Genomic DNA, 20,561 nt, shown 5'->3' on the forward strand with positions numbered 1-20,561 from the left:
TGAAGAAGAAAAAAAAAAAAGCTACAAAATAAATCTAGGACCATTACAACAAGTTCAAAAGGCTACAACATCATAAAACTAACATCTTAAAAAACCAACATCATAAGAAACAAAAGCTAAAACTTCAAACTAATCTTCCATCCTCTTCATTAGGATCCACATCATCAAGAATTTGCATCTAGTGCTTGGTTACAATTCTAACTAATTTGACTCTAAGTATGTGTTACAGCAGACTCTTCCAGCCTCCCATGCTCCCTCCAATTGCTTGCAATTGACTTGGAAATTGCTTGGAGACTTAATTAACCTCCTCAACAAAACTTGGCATAGTTGAAGAACCTACAAAAAAAAAAAACAAAAAAAATGAATTAAAAAATAGAATAAACTTCATCTATAACTAGCAAATATAAAAATACAATTTTTACAGATGAAATAATACACAGAAATCCTAATATTTTTCAAGATGAAATAATAAAAAACCTATAAAATACCAAATAATATCACACAAATATACAATAATTTCAGATTTCTCATTTCCCCTTTCAAAATCACAAACACAAACACAAAAATCCTACATTTTTTTCAAGATGAAATAATAAAAAACTGTAAAACACCAAATAATATCACACAAATATATTATAATTTCAGATTTTTCATTTTCCCTTTCAAAATCACAAACACAAATACAAAAATCCTAAATCTTTTTCAAGATGAAATAATAATAAAAAAATGTAAAACACTAAAACAAGAAATTTAACACAATTAATGCATGAAGCCACCATAAATTTAACACAATCCATGTTAATATATGTTCAAGACTTTTATCAAAGCCAGTTATTTGTGTTCAGAATCATTAGATATGGAAACGAAACCAAAAAATAAAAAAGGTGGCGAATGAACTCATGAGATAAAGGGGTAGATGGCGTCAACGCAGGGAGGAGGGAGGGCTTACGGTGGGTGGCCAGCGGCAGGTTAAGAGAGTGAGAGTGAGGGCGTGAGGGTGGGTTGCGTTGGTGTCTTGGTGAAAGTGACAACTTGGGGGGAGGGGCGGCTAAGAAAGAATGAGAATTAAGAATGTGAGATTAGGGTAGTTTAGTAATTTTAATATATACGGGTTGAGTTCAGGGCGGGCTTGCATAATACCCGCACCCAACCTGAACCCATTATGGGTTGGTTTATTAAAACTCAAACCCACCCATAATGTTTCACGGGTCGGGTAAAACCCGCCTCATTAAGGTCAGGTCGGGTTGGGTAAATATTGTCATCCCTAGGCGGAACAGGGATAGGGTAAGACAAAACCACGTGAGGCAAGGGTGAAGACCCTATCCTTCGGCCTTGCCCTATCACATTGTCATCCCTTCTATTGTCAAGCTCATTTGGGCTAGTCTAGGTTGAGTGAGCTCTCACAATGGCCCGTGTACTTTGGGCCTATGTATTTTCCCCCTTCCACTAAACAATGTAGAAGATAAGACTGGATTGCATTTTATTAGTTCCAATAACAAAAGAGTAAATATGATGTTAATGCACAATTGGCCTAGATCCAAATAAAATAAAGTCAAGTACAACAATTTTATAACAAAGCTAGGTGGCATGTTATTAATGGTAGATAAAAAAGTTGTATTAGTAACGGGTCCAGGTGAAAACCAATAACAGTTTGTCATTTAAATTTTGTTGTGAAATTATTGTGTTCATATCACTACACATCTAAATATCCAATCCATGTTTATATTACCTGATGAATCCATAAAAATTATTAAGGTCGTCCATCTTAATAGACGGTTATTGCGTCATTAGTAGGCCATCATAGATGAGTAACCACCCAACACATTCAATAACGACCATTAAAAGCCTTAAACTCTTTTATCAAGACAAAGAACATTACAATTAGGGTAATAATCACCCTCATTTATGATCAACAGCTACCTAAGTCAACTATAAAAGGGACAATCTATCCGTTTGCTAAGGTACGTCAAAAAACTATTACAAAATGCTATCTACATACAAAATATATGAGCTAATAATAACTTGAGCTTTGGAGGCTCACTCACCAAGCACAATCTAGTGGTCTCTTCGATCAATCCATCATTTATTTTGCAGGTCCTACAAGATCATCAAGAGCTCCGAATTGGACGAGTGACCCAGCTGATGACTTTGGCATCATCATTACCCACACCAGAAAGTTGAACCATAAAAGCCCATAATAATAATAGGTTTTTTGTTAACAGTATCTTTAGTATTTGTTATTGACGATTTTAGAAAAGTTTTAATACAATTTTTATAAAAAAATTTAAAAAAATTAATTTTTTTTCTAAATCAATACATTCTTTTTATCTTTTCCTACAGTAATAATCTATTCCGATTCTTGAAAGTTGTTTCCTTCATCCATCCAAATTCCAAATTCCTACCGCTAAAAAAATGATTGATGTAGCACAACCGCACAAACAAAAACAATGAAACGTGACAATATGACATGACAACTAAAAATTTTGGAATCCACTTTTGGTGTGAATTTTCCAATCCTAGTCCATACAATACATTAGTGTCGGGTGAGGTGTGATTTGTGAGCCACGAGAGGAGAGTCCCACTAATAAACATCCCATTTATCTCAATTCTCAATAACCCAACCAGCCAAGCCAAGCCAAGCCTCACCCACTTCGCCAATTTCCTATCTCTCAAACATTTTCCAGGTTCCTCTCTCTCTCTCTCTTTAATATTATATTTCATTGTTACAACATTTGATGTCATGCCCGTTTGGTTGCTGAGAATATCTTGGATTTATAGATGAAAGTCTAGTTTTTGTACTGTTTGGATTTTCCAATGTTTTGGGACCCGACAACCTTAAAAACCATAACATTAACTGAGAATTAGAGATATATGTCCTTTTTTTTGGCTTCTTCTTATCCTTTTGAATTTCTTGGGGATGAGTTGGGATTGGCTGTGTGTCAGCCTTGTTCAGTCACATTTACCAATTATAGAAAAATAAAATTCTCATTCTCAGGCCTAAAAGTTTTGGAGCTAAAGTTCTCAAGCCTAAAACTTGCGAACTTGTTAGGTAGCATTAAGCTGAGAGGTTGAACATGCTATTGGGATTATATGTTTTCTTTGCTAAATTGGGCATTTGGGCTAGTGATAGAAACTCGAGAGTGTTGGTTCTGGGGTTTGACATGACTAGGAGTGTTCAATTAGGATAATGGAATGGATATTTTTGGATAGCTCGTAGCTATATGTGAATGTAAATTAGGTGCAATTAGATGTAAAGTAGGTGTGATACAAACATTTCGTTTTTTGTTTCCATTTTTTTAGATTAACTAATTTAATTTTTGTGATAATTCAATTGTTATCACAAGTGGGGAATGGGGAGTTTGAACTTGTTCTTCTTATAAAGGAGACTAGACAATGCCACTAATGAATGAATGAGATTAGCATAGAGATTCTCTGCATTGAATTTATTTGTAGAGACTGGTATGGTTTTGAAATTTTGTTGTTAATGGAAGGTTTCGTTTTGAACTGGTTGATGATTTCACAGAAGGGGCTCTTTGAAGTGGGATTTTAGAAGAATATTGGTATAAGAATATTGCTTTCCTGAAGGAGGGTTTCTATCTTTTCTGACAATTTTTTGATAAAGAGGATTATTTGAGGTGGTTAGTGCGGAGATTTTATCTAAGTCCTACGGTTCTAAGATGTTGTTGTGATTGGGATATTATTAGTGTTGATTGGACGGTCACGTCAGATTAATTTCATAGGAAATTCGATTATGTGTTGACTGGAGAGAGAGAAAAAAAAATGTCATGCTTCAGTAATAATCTTGTATGTGATTCTAATGAGCTGCAGACTGGAAGTGCTTCTAATTATGAGGAATGTTTTTTTGTTACTCTTACTCAATGCATCTTCTTATAATGGGTAGCTGTAAGATATAATTTAAGGATGGTAGACATTTTTTAAGTAGAAAGTTTATGATCTATAGTACTAGTTGTATATGTAACATACTGGCAGAATTTTTAGCATATCTTTGCATGAGAGTCTTAATTGTTCCTGTTTTATTTGTTTGTGGTGCATTGGGTAATGCCAAGTAGGTTTTAGAAGATCCAAGAGGAAATTATTCAGTGATTAAAAGATTCTTCTTTTAATTAACTTCCTCAATCCGCAGGTTGTACTAAGATGATAGAAGTCCTTTGCCAATGGCCTTTGGGCTAAATGGCACTTTTAGCCCCATTAGCATGGGGTGGTGGGTGAGGATGGGGTTTCAAATCCCCTTGGGAGTGCAAGTATTTACCTAGCACATGAAGAAGAAGTCCTTTACTTTAAATTCTTTGACATAATAATTCTGTAACTCTTGAATCATTGTCAAACTATTACCAGTAACCATGATATCGTTCACATATCAATAAGAGCTATAAAGTACAATCTAACAAGCTTAAGGGAGAGAACACGATACGCCTGACTATGTTCATGTTGACCTTTCTTATAGAACCAACAAGCCTTTAAGGTTTAACCACGCTTAAGTTGATTCTTGAAGAGTACATGGAGCTTTTTTAAGTTTAAAAATCCTGTTGGAACTTGGAAGCACTTTAGATAAAACTCTGGTGATGTCTTCATATTGACTCCATCAATTTTAGAGGAAATTCTTGAGGAACTAAAATTTACACCATCCGGTTAAGCTACCATGATTGATTCTTTGAAAGTGAGAGAGTCCCATGTTGAAGATTAGATGGAGCTTTCTTAAGTTTAAAAATCGTGTTGGAGGCACTTTATATAAAATTCTGGTGATGTCTTCATATTGACTCCCACAATATTAGATAAAAACCTTGAGGAAGTACATATTATGTGATCCGGTTAAGCTAACATGATTGATTCTTTGCAAGTGGGAGAATTCAATTCATAAATCTGAAATGAGAATCTAATAGTAGTCTATACCTTTGTAACAGAAAAATGTGAGCTTGGCAAAGTTTGGTTTTATTGTGGGAGAAAGGATCTGCTTAGCATTTTGAATAGTGTTAACAAAAGTACACATGAATATCCACATACACAACATTAACTATGTACATAATTTATACCCTAGCAATTATTGTTCTTCTTTCACTAGCTTACATTGTTATGTCAGATTCTCAAAACCTTCATCTTTTGGTAATTATCATTTCCAGTAATTCTTGTACTTGCTTTCCCCCCTCTTTTGGTTGACTGTTGCAGAGCTAAAGAGACAAATTGAGAGATAACAGGAATGAAGACACAATCTGAGAAATTTTCTCTAGATTTTGTATTGGGAGGTGTAGCGGCAGTGATATCAAGGAGTGCAGCTGCACCAATGGAAAGAGTGAAACTTTTGTTACAAAATCAAGGAGAGATGATAAAGAGAGGACAGCTCACGAGACCTTATATGGGTGTTGGTGATTGCTTCAAAAGGGTCTTGAGAGAGGAAGGCCTGTTGTCTTTCTGGAGAGGCAACCAGGCAAATGTCATACGATATTTCCCTACTCAGGTATTTTTCTTTTCCTCTCAACATCTTGTTTGCCCTTTAAGATTTTGGGCTGGATATTTTTATTTTTAACAGTATGGTTTTATGTGTATTTTTATTATGGATAAATTTATAGTATTGCTCCCTGTAATGTGAGAATCTATGGTTACTCTTTTTGTTTGTGAGCTTGTTTTTACAATTATTCTTAGAATAGAGCTGATCCTGACATTGTTGTCTTAATTTTTTTTTTTTTTTTTTTTTTTTTTTTTTATGTGATTAGTTTTTCCCTTTTCACAAAGACAAGTAATTCAAAAATTGGAATTTGTAAATATAATTTCTGCAAAAGTATGTTGAAAACTGCCCACAGGATTTATTAACATGCAGAATTCTTTATTTCATGAACTGTTTGCATTCTTTGTTTCCCATTCTGTGGAGCTTACATTTGGGGTTTCTATTATTAATTCGTATATAATCCTGGCTTAGATTTGTTAATAATAGTGTTTCAAATTTCAGTTCAGAGTATAAAATGAATTTCCTGTTATTTTCCCCCTCCTTGGGGTTATGTGCTGGTAATCTCTTTAGTAATATGCACAAATCTTCAATTTTATTATTCTTGAAAAGATCAGTTAAGTCCTACTTCAGACCAGCTTTCCTGTAGAAACGTACATTGGGTGCTTGGGATGGCTTGTTAGAAATGGCTTTTTACTCTCTATCATAAAGAACTTCAGCTATTGTCCTACCTAATCACTTGAAGGTGTTGCATTACTTAACTACATAATTATTTAAAATGTGATACTAACTAGGAAGCACGGACACTTCATTAAGGGTAACTCTATTATGTTACAATTTTTCAAAAATTGCTCATGTTGTCGTGTCATACTCGTGTCTATGTCTGTGCTTCCTAGGATATTGATGTCCAATTTTGTAAATTTCTAGCATAGAGAATCAATAATGAGCAGATAGTAAATTTCTGCTTCATTGTATCCATGCAAGGCCTATGCTTATTAGATTGCAAAAACCTTACCATATATATGCAACATTCTTCTTAGAAAAGGATATTCAAAGCTGTATACAAAAAGGATTGTTTTTCTACTATATCATTTGAAAGTTGCACTTTTGTTTGCATGCTTAATGCCATTTGACAGTACATTTTAAAAATTATTAAAAAATTTATCTGCAAATTACAATCCTGTCAAATGTTTTCACCAAACAGATGTTAAATTGTCCATAGGCTTTCAACTTTGCGTTCAAAGGTTACTTCAAAAGCATATTTGGACGCTCAAAAGAGAAGGATGGATACATAAAGTGGTTTGCCGGTAATGTGGCTTCAGGAAGTGCTGCTGGAGCAACTACTTCATTGTTTCTATACCATTTGGATTATGCACGTACTCGTCTAGGCACTGATGGAAGGCAGTGCCAATTTAATGGTCAACGCCAGTTTAAAGGGATAATAGATGTATACAGAAAAACCTTGTCAAGCGATGGAATTATTGGCCTGTACCGGGGTTTTGGGGCTTCAATCATGGGAATTACTCTGTATAGAGGCATGTATTTTGGGATCTATGATACGATGAAGCCTATTGTTTTGGTTGGGCCTTTTGAGGTAAGCCTCTATATTTAAAAATAATTTTGAGATCTTTGTTTGAATATAGTACTATGATCACGGCCCCGGTGAAGGGGAAGTCACATGGCTTCATTGTTAGTTTTTCGGATCATATGCGTCTGCTTGTAATTCTTTGAGGAGACTACTTTCTTCTAATAAATTATCTTATAAAAAGAAAATCCTGTGGCTGAGAATCTATTTAAGAGCGAGTGAATTAGCATCTTGACCTCTAACTGTATTCTGGAAGCATGATCCTTGACTACTCTGGGGGGGGGGGGGGGGGTGTGGATGTTATTTATCTCCATTGTTGATTTTTTGGATCATGTGAGTGTCCTCTTGTAATTCTTTGAGGACACTAATTCTAATAAATTATCTTATAAAATTAAAATAAAAAAATAAAAAACCATGTGCTTGAGAATCTACTCGAGAGTGAGTGAATTAGCATCTTGACTGCTAACTGTATTCTGGAAGCATGATTCTTGACAAAGTTAACTGACATTCAAATGGTTGGCTATTGTTGTGATAACAATAACTCATGGTCCCCATGTAGGAGATAGTCAGTTGGTCCAATGAATTTGAACAGCTGATATAAGGGAAGTTGATAACTTTTCACGAAATTATTTCATGATTATTTTCATTTCCAAATTTATCTGATCCTTGATCCTTGATCCTTCCATGTTCTGTTGAAATCACATGAATGACATTGTGCTTTACAAAACTATTTCAAGTTCTTTCATGCTATTCAAAATAAAGAATTGCTGCCCGTTTCTAGACTTTGTTTTCAACCCTCCAGAGTAAACCATCTACCTTTCTGCAGGGAAATTTTTTTGCTAGTTTCCTACTGGGTTGGAGCATCACAACGGTCTCTGGCGTCTGTGCCTACCCCTTCGACACAGTGAGACGGAGAATGATGATGACCTCTGGACAACCTGTAAAGTACCGTAATGCCATGCATGCTTTTAGAGAGATCGTTCACCAAGAGGGTTTTGCAGCATTGTTTCGTGGAGTCACTGCAAATATGCTTCTTGGTGTGGCAGGGGCTGGGGTACTTGCGGGATATGATCAGCTTCACAAAATTGCATACAAACATGGTCATTCCTTTGAGCCACATCAAGGAGTTCTTAAGTGAATCATGGTCATAGGATTTGTATATTATTATAGATTATAAATTTTTAACCCAAGAAGGGTCCATTGAAATTTTTCATTTAGTAAAGAGGGGAAAAGATGAAGGAAAGAAAGAAGAGGCTAGGAAGGAAGTAAACATGGATCTTTTGGGTCAGCTTCCTCCTTGAATGCAATGTCTTTGTACAGTTAATAACTCTGCTGTTTTATTTGTGATACACTTTGTACGATAATAGTTTTTATTAATAGAACTAGGTTTTTTTGGGTAGTAGTACCATTCTGTCTTATTTTGGAACTGTTTCAAAGACACGAAGTGAAAATTTTGCCCAATGTCAAGTCACATAATAGGTGGTGGTTTTGTCAGTTATCTTTTTTGGACTCACTAATATGTTCATGTATTTTCTTCTTTTGTTGTTTCATTTCTTCTTCGAAATGATTGTGTAGAGAACCTAAATCTTCTTGTATCATCATATTCCGCAATCAGGCCATCAATCGTGCTTTACATCCAAATTTTAGCATCGGAGGAGTGAAGAAGTCATGCCCTCAAAAATCTTCTTTCCTGTGCTGCCTAAATTCAATGCGAATGATTATGAGGCATTATATTACCTTGAGCAATATTTATTTTACACTTGTTATTGTACGCAACTGCACACACACTTTGGGTCTGTTTGAATACCATTTATTTTGTTAAAAACTGAAAATTTATTGCTAAAAACACTATAGCAAAATAATTTTTAAGTTATGAATAATGCAGTTTGGTTGGGTCGTGAACAATACTGTGGAACTCAGCCAAAAACGCAAAACGCACAATAATTCTTAGGCAAACACACGCTTTGCACTAAAATTAGGACTTGAAGTCATTATTTCAGTAGAAAGTAACAATTTCAGTGCAAAGTGTATATGTATATGGTTATGTGCAATAATGAAGCGTGCACTAGTATTTAGTTAAATCTTTCAATTTTCAACCAGAAAATACTTTTTTTTTAATGCTTCAAGGACTAGCCCAAAATGACGGCTAATTATGTAAAAATTCCTAGAGTCCCATAGTGGTTTCATAATAGAACTTACCTTCCCCCAAAAAGAATTTTTTTCAAAATAAAATAATTAGGGGTTTAAGAATTTTATTTCAAAGAAATTATAAATTGATTAGTTGCTGAGCATGGGCCCTTATCCTGGTCTACTAGATTTTACAATTGTTGGGTTAGATTTGTGTTTTATTCTTGAGAAATATTGAAGCTACTTAACAAGGAAGAGCGAAATTTCATATTATTCCCCCTTTGCTGTGACAATATGAATGACTAGAAACCTCATTATGAGGCAAAGTGAAAGAGAAGTTCTTGACCCTATGCTTTCAAGTAGAAAAATTAATTATATTTATGCTTCCCATATCCTATCTTGGGATTGTGCAAGTGAAGAAAAACCTAGAAGGAGCGTGTGGGACTCCATTCCCCTTTTATGAAAGTAAACTTTGATGCACCAACAATGATGAGAGAGCATACTTAGTAGTTGATGGTGTCACAAAAAACATCAACTCCTGAACTTGTCCATATGGCTTGTCCAATGAAAGACCAACTAGGGCGAACCGGACAAGCGAAGTGATCGTCCCAGCATCCTTGCTAACCTCGTCCGTCTTTGGGCGGACAAGATCCCATGGGAATCTTATCCATCCTTAATCATTTGGACAAGGACGAACCGCCCTAGATAGTCTCGTCCGTCCTTAATGAAAGATGGACGAGTTCACTGGATTGAACTACTAAGTGCCAAATTCTCCATTAACCACTATGGAACGAGTCGTCCAACTGAGGTAACTTCCATAGCGGTTATGGAAGTTACCCCAATTCTCCGGACTCCTCGACATTAAGAACGGTTATTAAACAGATAACCGTTCCACACATACTATATAAGGATTCTTCGATGAGAAGGTAAGTCATTCAGACATTTTTATTCAAGAAATCACTCCCTTCTTATAGAGAATTCCAAGTTCACTAACTTTGCCATCGGAGGACTTTTGGCCAGTCCCCACCGGTCTCCTCTGATTCAGTGTTCTTGTTTTATAGGATACAACCCAAAGATCATCAGCGCTCGAGACTTATCAACCTACTGATATCCAAGGAACTATCAATACTGGTGGGTAGAAATCATTAAAAAAATAAATAAAGAAATAAAGAAAAATAAAAGAAAAAAGTACTCTTTGCTTGGGCAGAATTGACAGTAGACTAAGACCCTCTAAAAGTAGAAGCTAGGTGGATTAGTTGTAGGAAAAGTAACAAAGTTGGGTTACAAGCATGTTATTTGCAAAAGAGATGTTCTAATAAATGTTATTTTCCTACTTCAGAAACTGCAGCCCATGAAAGTGCGTTCCCTTAATATAATGCAAACTACAAAGATCTATAGCATAATGAGTAGATATGGGAGTGACATAAATTGATTGATCAAGTGAACAACATAGAATATGATAGGTCAAGTAATAGTGAAACAGGTAAGGCTACCAACCAGTTTACAGTAGAGTGTGGCATTTGAGTGAGGTTAGCTATCAAAGGCAGTGAGCTTCACATAACCTCCAAAGAAATAGAAATAGTCTTGCTATCAGTTCATCAAACATAACCTTTTGCCAAAAGGTTTCAATACTAGCCTTGCAATAAGTATGGGGTTCATGAAGAATGGCAATGATAAAGAAGCAATGGCAATCAATGAGATGAGACGGAGGAACTCTTTCCTAACTAGAGCTAATAAGGCAAATGGAGGCTCAAAATAGTGTGCTGGAGCAGGATCCAACGTGCATTAAGAGGGGTCGAAGTTGAAGCATCTGTTGAGTTAGATTCCATGACAAAAGTATTTGAGGGCTTGTGTTAAAGGGCAATAGAAGGATATGTGAATATAAGAGACATGACAAAGAATCAAGATACTAGAGAAGGTTTGGTGCTTCCAAATTCCTCATGTCAGGAGATATGTACGTGTGGCAATAGGGTCATAGCAAAGATAACCCTTGAAAGCTCAATAATGCAAAACACTATAGCTTGTTTAGACCCTCAATTTTAAACTAACGGCTAAATTGCTTTTACCCTACTTAACTAAGTGCAAAATAAGGGTAAATGAAACGCAATAAACCGAAACTACTCTCTAGTGCATAAACATAAACAATAATCAATAAATGAAGCACAAAGAGTAAGGGAAGAAAGATGCAAACACAAGATAACACAAAAACATGTTATCGAAGAGGAAATTGAAGTACTCAGCGAAAAACCTTTCCACGGCTCTCTAAGCCGAAATGATCCATTAGTGAATAAAGTTGGATTACAAGGATATCAAAAAGACTCTCCAAGCCTAATCTACCCCCTATACTTGAACCCTCCGAGTTCCAGCTACCAACGGACTTTACCAAGTCATTTCTTCACTAGTTATCCGGATCCCATAATTAGTTTCAAATTGCATCCGCCAATCAATGGCTTCTTCCAATGCTTCCCACATGCACCATAACAACTCTCAACACTTAGATTGGGTGAGGTATGTGTTTGGGCTAAGAACCTCTCAAGGTTAGTATTTTTAGATAGGACAGTGGAGTAAGGTTCATTATACTTGTAACCGCTTGTTTCTTGATTAGTGGATTCTTCAAGAGTAGTGAACTGAAATTCACTTGGTGGGGTTTTTTTCTACAAAGATTTTCCCCATCGTGATTAAATCGTCATGTCAAATTTATTTTCTGCTGTATTTAATTTAGTATGGTGATTTGATTGTGCCTCCACGTAATTTACATATAATTTGAATAATTAATCAACTTGGGTAATTGAATTAATAAATATGAGTCAATCTCTTTTAACCTAACACCTATTGAGAAGGGGCTCGAAATTGGTTCTTAAGTTGTAACTTGCAACACTTTGAGGTGAGAGGACCATATTGTCAACAATACTTGTAAAAGGCATTTTCTAGTTTGGTTGTCAAAACTCACTTAGTGTGTAAAACACTTGTGAATGTTTAGACCCCCAAATACAAATTATTCAATACAAACTTATATTCAAACAATGTATGTGCAAAACATAAAATATAAGCAATACCCAAATATGCAAACTACTCTAAGCCATATTTTAGTAATAACTAAGCAGTAATTAAAAGTAAAGAGTAAGGAATAGAGAGAAGCAAACACAAAATAACACCGGCACATGTTATTAAAGAGGAAATCCAAAAACCTCTCTGCCGCATTCCAAGCGGTAAAATGATCCACTAGAAAATCAGTTAGGATACATGAATAGTAAAAGACCCTCCAAGCCTAATCTACCCAATGCACCTAAACCTTCTTGCTCTAACAAGGTTACACCTAACCGTGTCTTCTCTAGTTTATTGGATCCTGTAATTAGCCCATTGCATCAACCAATATGAATTGGTTCTCTCTTAAACTGCTTCCTAAACACCAAGAGCCTTCTCATTGCTATGAATTGGGTGAGGTTATGATTTGGCTTAAGATCATCTCATGGGTATGATAATGGAGAGGGTGAGAGTAGATGAATTTAGAGAATCAAATGTATAAGATTGTGGATGAATCAATCTTGTTTTTCTTTAGGGGTTTTCTCTCAAAATTCTCTCTGAAAGCTCTCTATATTTCGTGGGTATAAGGGTACTTATAGTAGGGTATGAGATGGAATGTGAAAAGTTAGTTTTTAGCAAAACAGGGTGTATTGGCGACTCATTTCATGACTAGGATGAGTCGCGAGTTCCAGTTGCCAGTTACCAGATTGGCTAGACTGTACTTTTTGTCTTGTAGTAATCCAGTTGTCCTGACCCTTTAATTTCCTACATGCTTCACATGTGTGCTACATTTTGGCAAGCTATCACTCACGAGTCAGTCGCGAGTTCTAGTCACAAGTCACTTCTTGTTGCACACTCTTGATTAAATCTTCACACTCTCTCACACGCAATCCTTACATTATTCCCACCTAAATACAGGGTTTTTAAATGCTGAATTACAAGTAAATTTGGCACGGAATAAAGTCAACACATAGTTGAATAATTTCAACTTTACAAGTTGAGAGGAGGAACACCTCGAGGTTGGTTTAGATGAAGTTGGATGAGCACTAAATATGGAAATATTGGAGGATTTCATGTGCCTTGGCATCCAAAGAACAAAACGTTGGAAAGATTTTTTAGGCCAGGTGGAGATTATTGAAGGCCACACAAAAGTGGCTCTATGGCTCTAATACCATGTATAAATAAAATGGATAGAAAAATGTTAACATAGTGTTCTAATTAGAATCTCTATATGCCTGATTTATATAAAAAATAAAAATAAAAATAAAAACTCTGTCTCTGCATAATTTGTTTACAATACTAAAAACATGAAAAATGTGCGAAATATGCTAACAAAAGGGTAATCAAATAATGGCACAAATAGTGTAGCTGTAACACAAAAGAGAAGATAACTATTTGACATAACCACGAATTCCAACTTAAAAATTTATTATATAACATATGATATCTATATTTAGGAATTGTATCATGTATAAGTTAAGAACCCCCAAAATTTTAGAATCGTAAGGGGTGTGAGAACAATGATAAGTTGGAGTTCTATATATATATATATATATATATATATCATGTATAAGTTAAGAACCCCCAAAATTTTAGAATCGTAAGGGGTGTGAGAACAATGATAAGTTGGAGTTCTATATATATATATATATATATATATATTATTTATTTAAAAAAGTAGGATTAGACACATTTGATTTTGTAGTCATGTGCTGATGTGCATAAGGACATTTTGAACATTAGTTTGATATGTTAAACTTTTTATTAATATATCCTTTTTTTTTCTTCATCTTTTAAAAAAAAAAATTTTTTAATTTAAAATAAAAACATAAATTCCATTTTTCGGAAACAAACTTTACATTTACAGACAGAACTCCCAAGCAGAGCTAGCATATATCATATATATATATATATATATATGCCAATTCTCAGACGTTCCACAGCCAAATTATCTCACACATTATCAGCAATCATATATTAAGCTAAAAGCCAAAAATTCTTATGTCGCTTAGTTGTAATCAAAAACCCTCCAAGCTTCTTGCTCTTCCTCCTCACTGCAATTGTCATGCATGAAGCATTTTGAATACAGTATTCCACAACTTCGCTGCTGTGATCCCTCTTTCCTGCCCATCTCTTCACTAGGCACCATAATATAGACGATTTCTTTCTTTGTCCAATGACCAATAGTGACACTCTCTGTTGCTTTGCTTCTTCCACTATTATTGGACCCTTTTCCTTTCCTTCAAGCAATGCTATCTCAACTTGCACCTATGCGAATCATTATCAAAGCATCACACAGAACAAACTTCAGTAACTGTGTTAATGTTTCAAGGAGAAACATGTCTATGTCTAATTAATGAACTATAACAATCATTGCAATTGCAATTATATATGTATCTCAGCACCTTACACGTAGTTGACTTTTCATATACACAGGCACACATTGCGAGGATCGGCAACGTTAGATGTACCTCACCCAAAAGAGACAAGATATGACACAACTCTTCTATTATTTTTCTTCTTTTTTCATTTATTAAGCTAAAAGGTGTGCACTCACATTTTAGAATACTATTTATTATGTTGATCATGAAATTCAATTTTCTGTGCCACTGAATATAATAAGCATTCTTCACTGATAAAATACTAAAAAGAAATTAAAAAACATAAACAAAGTTGACACCTCTCTCTTAACCACAAAAAAAAAAAAGTTGACCTCTCTCCAATCGATATACACGACCAACTTTGTAAGTAGAAAGATCAAAATTGAATACAAGTATACAGCTTACCCCAGGCCTTCTCGTTTGACACGTATTTTTCATGGAGTGAAGAAATTCATACGCCCTTAGGTTACTCTTTCCATTAGACCCTGCACCAATAACTAAAACTAACCTATTAAAAATATTACAAATTTTATTATATATACCTTACAAATTAACGTGTCAACAATAAATAAATAAATAAATAAAGTAATCTCACCTCTTCTGGAGGGCTTGGCTACGTGAAGAAGAATAATGGTATCTTGGGTTTGAATTGTGTTAGAGAGTGCCCATTCAAGAGCCCCCTTAGCTTCAAGGCTGGAATCAACAACTACCATTATCTTGTTGCCAATCTCCGATCCAGCTTTAAACCCTTCTGCGGGGTCATCGTGGCTAAAGTCATCCTTGCTATTGCTTGAAAACTCGGTTTTCTGATTACCAGTAATGGAACCAGAGGTGGGTTTGGTTCGAAAAAATAAGGAACATATTCGAGAACAAGCAGGAGCACGGCCAAGACACACACTCTGCACTCTAACTCTTTTCCTGCCCATGTGAATTCTTGACAATGAGAAAGGTCTTGGTGGGAAAATAGAGCTAGCTAGGTGTGTATGTATATATATATGATTAGGCCGCAACTACTGTTTCATCTTTGTGGCACTCGTTTTCGTGACTCTTCTCTTCAAAGTCAATATAAATTTGTCTCTGTTTGTTTGTTTTTTTTACCGTATTGTTGGGTTCTCCATGACCATAAACGTGCAAACCATGAAGTTTTATAATATGTGAATTCTTTTATTGGTTCTACACGTTTGATAGATCAATTATTAATGAGAATATTAGAGTTTTTCTCCTCTTGTATCAGAATCTAATATATGTAAATAATTTATAATTAAGGAGACAGTGTCAGCTTGGCAATTAGAGTGTTTTATTAATATTGAACAAGACATACAAATTTCTAATAGATTAGATATTAGATAAACTCAAAGACTCCACGATTCAGTATATTATTCGTTAAATATATGTATACCATATTATAATTGTTAATTTTCAATCGCATATATTGTTGTATTTTATTATAGTATGTCTGAATCCCTAGAACAAGGCAGGCATGACACGTTGCAAACTGCTTTATAGTTTGAATTAGGCTCACGGCAGCTGTTTCCAGAAGTTCGGCAAAATTCCATGAATAAGAAATGACTCCAAACTCGAAAGTGACTTGCTTGCATTCTTTGCCACTTTCTTCAATCCTCTCGTTGACTTGGATACAAATGACAATTAATGCATGGCACTGTATTGGAATAATCTCTCACTTTCAAAGGGTATAGAGGAGTAATTATTCATACTCTTCCATTATCTCTCACATAATAGTACATATCATTAATAGTAAAATCTATTACATTTATCTCAGAGAAAAGAATATCAGTGTCACTATCTTCTAAAAGTACTTAATAACGCACCCCACACAAAATTATTGATAAATTTAAAAATTATAAAAATAAAAATAAAACCTCTCCTCCCATCCTCTCTTAAAACTCAAAAAAGAAAAAAAAAAAAATCATTTCTTTTTGGCTTCATAATCATACAATATTTTCAATCATTAACATTTAATTTGCAAAAAGGATTATCTTAATTTACTTTCAATTCTCTTAAAAGCTTTGCAATAATATTTGGGAAAACGTATTGTTGTTAAGATTAATTATTTTATGGAAAATGCTAACGAGTGCCTTTAGCGCACTAGTTAAGAATTCAATTAAAGAAAATTTTTATGGAAAAAAAAATAATTAATGTTTTGATAATTTTTTTCATTTCTCATAAAAGTGATATCAAATTTTTTTTCATTTCCCATAAAAGTAATGTCAAAACTTTCCGAAAATAAATTCTTAACCAATGCCTTTAAGACATTCATTAGCATGACCCTTATATTATTTCCACTACTTCTACTCATTATTATTATTATTATTATTATTATTAAAAAAGAGAATCCTAATTTTTAAAAGGAATGTCTTGTGTCTAGTGCACAGATCACCTAACTCAATTTTTGTCTTTTTCTTTTTTTAAATCCCAAGAAATGGCTTGGGGTTGGGGCACCACCACAAGAAATTTTAGACTACCGACTTCTAGATCATTGGTGTGTGTTTTATGATTGATACGGATTAATCCAACTGTTCAATTAATGGTCCTGACAGTTCGATTTTTTGATGACTGACGGCCATTTCTCATCATGGTGATAGGAAATTGGACACATATTTGTGTGAAAACAATGAACAAAAGGTAGACTTTCGTCAGAACCTCACATGCGATGCACTAGACTTCGCAAGTGTATGGTCATCATGAACTCAAGCTGAAGCAGACATATTATGCATTTATGCCTAAAAAACCCATTTTGATAGCACTTGCAACTCTCCAGAGCCGTAATCTCATGAAATTACTGGGTGGGCTACTTATGAGTTCTTGTTTGCTTGCTGGCTCTAATGAGTGCATAAAACGATGAATGTAAATGTGATTTGCATAAGCCATTAAATGATTACATGGGGCTAACAATATATCATAACTTTTTTTGTCTTTTGGGTTCTCATTTTTGCTTTCATACATTAAATTTGAAACCTTAAGTTGCCAATAATTGAAAGAGTTCAGACACTACAAAATGTCTGGTATCTCATAAATAAAAAAGCAATTTTTACTCTCACTCTTACAAGAATAATGGAACTCGGATTTTAGCCATTTTATTACTTGCACTCACTTGTATACAAGGGCGGACCCACTTAGAAGGGTGGAGCCATGGACCCAAACTTTTCTAATTTTATAAAATTACCCTTAAAGTTTTTTAAATTTTTCAAAAAAATATATGATTGGCTCCTGAAACTGAAACTTCTCAAAAATTAGATTTTAACCCCCAAATTCACCTAAAATTTTCAAAATAAATATGAGTAGCCCCCAAACTTTTCATATTTTTTATATAACACTATCAAATTGGTTTAATTTTATATTTATTATTATTTTAGCCCCCATTCATAAAATTTTAGTTCTACCCCTGCTTTTATAAGAGGATGCGAATAATGCATAGTTATTTGTCTCATGGTAATTCAGTAACTCTTATGAACTTTATCTAATTTTTCCTTTTGTTATAATGAAAACGGCACATGCACCATGTAGTAAAACCTACATAATTTTTTATGTTCCATAGAGGATATGCATGCATGTATGTATTATATATACATTAATGGGTCTATATAGTCTGACTATATAGGCGTAACACTTATAGGCTATATTCATATAACACAAACTAAAACATGATAAAGTAATAATATAAAAGAAAAGACTTTCCACAATTTTAACTAGCTCATGACATAAATGTATGTTGAGGACCAAAATTTCACAAGAAAGCTCATTCCATGAAAAATAAAGAAAGGCCATGGGTCTTAACAAAAGAAGGCCCAATTCATGAAACTAAGAATCAACATCAAGGCCCTATATATGTTCAGATTTCCAACAAAAAGGCCATTAAAAATCTAACAAAATTCAGTGAAAGAACTGGGTCGGGATACCCAGAGACTGCCAGAGGCTCAGGATCCTCGGGACGTGTAGCATAGCTAAAGTGGGATTGAGACAGCTCAAAAGGGGTACCATAAATACAAGAAACGAAGAACAAATATGTCCTTCTCAAGCACCTAATAGTGCAGCAAAGAACCAGAAAACTTGGAAAGTGACAATTCATGAACAAAAGACTGGTACCTCGGGAAACCCAGAATGAAGAACTATAATAGAAAGTGGCTGGAAAAACCTTCAACCCAGCAGGAATGAATTCTACTCAATTAGGAAAAATGAAAGCAAGAAGGACAGCCAAAAAGGTAAAAAGCCTTGAAAGAAGAGAGGGTGAAGGTTAGCTCTCCAAGGACACCCCATAATGGAAAGTCAGCAAGTAGCTTTTAGGAAAACATGACTAAAAGAGGAAAACTATGAGAAACAGAAAAAGAATCAGCTGTTAGAATGGTTGGTATAACAGGGGCTCTGGTACCTAGGGAGCCAATGGGGGGGAATCAGTGGTACCCTGAACCCTAAAATGACACTATAAAAGGGGAAGGTAGCCAACATTGAAAGGGGATTCAGCAAAAGGGAATCAAAACAAGAATCGTTGAGAAAACTCTATTAAAACTCAAAGAAAGTAGAAAAATAGCGTATGGTATCCTAGAACAGCCACTATAGAATATAAACTTGGATTCAAAGGGATTCAAACTTTGCAAGTCTCAGAGGCTTAGATAGCCATCTAAGTATGTAATTTTTGAGCTTATTTGGATCTTGTAACACATCTTAGTGAGCACATTCTAATTCACAATTAAGAAAAATAATGAAATATTTCATATTGACTTAAGGATCCTTAACAGTTATTTCGTGTGTTTCTTTATAACATTGTTTTCCTTTGCTGCTTTCTTGTTATTCAATGCATATTTTCTTGCTTGCTAGTTTTCCTTTTACTCAGCCAAAAGCTGAGTCTTTTTACCGGGGTCCTCACTTCAACTTGGGCCTTGGACACACTTAGCCCCCAAAGAAACATATGCCAAAACATACACACATTAGATATCACTCTCTCCCACAAAAATCATTCTCACCTAACTATCTTGGAAGGCAATGCCCAAGCAAAGCCACTTGGACTTGAGTTCCAAATCCCACAAGTCTTGTGCAAAACCACTAAGTCTGTGAGAATTAGGGCCAGGATCCTCGTGACTGAATCATTCTCATAAAATTCGTTTACATATATGTATATGTATTAAAATGTATATCTTAATCTAAGAAACTAACAATTATTTAAAGATATGTGTATTATATAGTGTGTTCTTATGTAGGACCTATAGAGGTAAGGGAAATGACAAAACTCTATTGCATAATAAGTATGGAGAAAGATTGTATAGTTCAGAGAATCAGCATTCTGGGTTCTTACAGGCCCAATACGTCCAGAGTACCATGACAGTACGCCTGGGGTATCACAATAGTACGCTCGAGGTACCAAGTAAAGGAACTCTTTTAAATGTTTACACAATAAAAGATAAGCCTTAAATATTCTATTTCAATCTCCTTCTCACTGTGAATATTATGAATACTTATTTTACTTATTTTGTAAGAGTAAATGATCATTTTATGACACTAAAACACTTATAATGGTATTTTTTTTACTGCTTAGGAGGAATCGCATTTTGCTTGAAGAACTTTATGTGACTTGCGTATAACTTGGTTCATAATCAGTCCCTATTTAGCTACGGTGAACTAAGCTCAGTCTACCAAACAACAAGTAAAGGGTCCAGGATCCTTGTTTTTACTTGGACTTGGGTACTGTCCAAAAAGGACCCTCACAATGTCTATGCAAGTTCTTGAGATGATATTTTAGGTTTGATTCTCCTATGAGATTTGCTATCTAAGATAATAGCATGATCAACAAGGAAGTGGGGAGTTCACGTACGATAACTATATAATATGAGAGCACTCTCAAATATAAAAAAATTAGCATGCACTATTTTGCTCACATCTCTTCAAAATCTGAAACTGATCAATTCCCGAAACTGATCAATTCCCAATACACTTATCACCCTCCATCCTCATAGCTAATTATTACAATCTCATA

At 34.7% G+C, this 20,561-nt stretch overlaps 2 protein-coding genes across 4 annotated transcripts; one reads left to right on the forward strand and one right to left on the reverse strand.

Moving 5' to 3' along the window:
* The first annotated feature begins 2,523 nt into the window (after positions 1-2,523).
* LOC126702526 (ADP,ATP carrier protein ER-ANT1) lies at positions 2,524-8,445 on the forward strand. Of its 2 annotated transcripts, none has more exons than XM_050401244.1 (4): positions 2,524-2,684; positions 5,185-5,473; positions 6,681-7,052; positions 7,870-8,445. In XM_050401244.1, the coding sequence occupies exons 2-4, from the start codon at positions 5,216-5,218 to the stop codon at positions 8,179-8,181; spliced, it is 942 nt and encodes a 313-aa protein (XP_050257201.1). In that variant the 5' UTR covers positions 2,524-2,684; positions 5,185-5,215; the 3' UTR covers positions 8,182-8,445. The 2 variants fall into 2 exon arrangements, with proteins under 2 accessions (XP_050257201.1, XP_050257202.1); XM_050401245.1 differs by having other exon boundaries at positions 2,582-2,684; positions 5,139-5,473.
* Positions 8,446-13,994: 5,549 nt separating this feature from the next.
* LOC126703369 (uncharacterized) lies at positions 13,995-15,599 on the reverse strand. 2 transcript variants are annotated; one of them, XM_050402326.1, is made up of 3 exons: positions 15,171-15,599; positions 14,981-15,072; positions 13,995-14,462 (listed from the first exon to the last, which is right to left on the reverse strand). In XM_050402326.1, the coding sequence occupies exons 1-3, from the start codon at positions 15,499-15,501 to the stop codon at positions 14,172-14,174; spliced, it is 714 nt and encodes a 237-aa protein (XP_050258283.1). In that variant the 5' UTR covers positions 15,502-15,599; the 3' UTR covers positions 13,995-14,171. The 2 variants fall into 2 exon arrangements, with proteins under 2 accessions (XP_050258283.1, XP_050258285.1); XM_050402328.1 differs by having other exon boundaries at positions 14,981-15,060; positions 15,171-15,598.
* Positions 15,600-20,561: the final 4,962 nt, after the last annotated feature.

Source organism: Quercus robur, chromosome 10 (genome assembly GCF_932294415.1).
Source record: "Quercus robur chromosome 10, dhQueRobu3.1, whole genome shotgun sequence".
NCBI lineage: Eukaryota > Viridiplantae > Streptophyta > Magnoliopsida > Fagales > Fagaceae > Quercus > Quercus robur.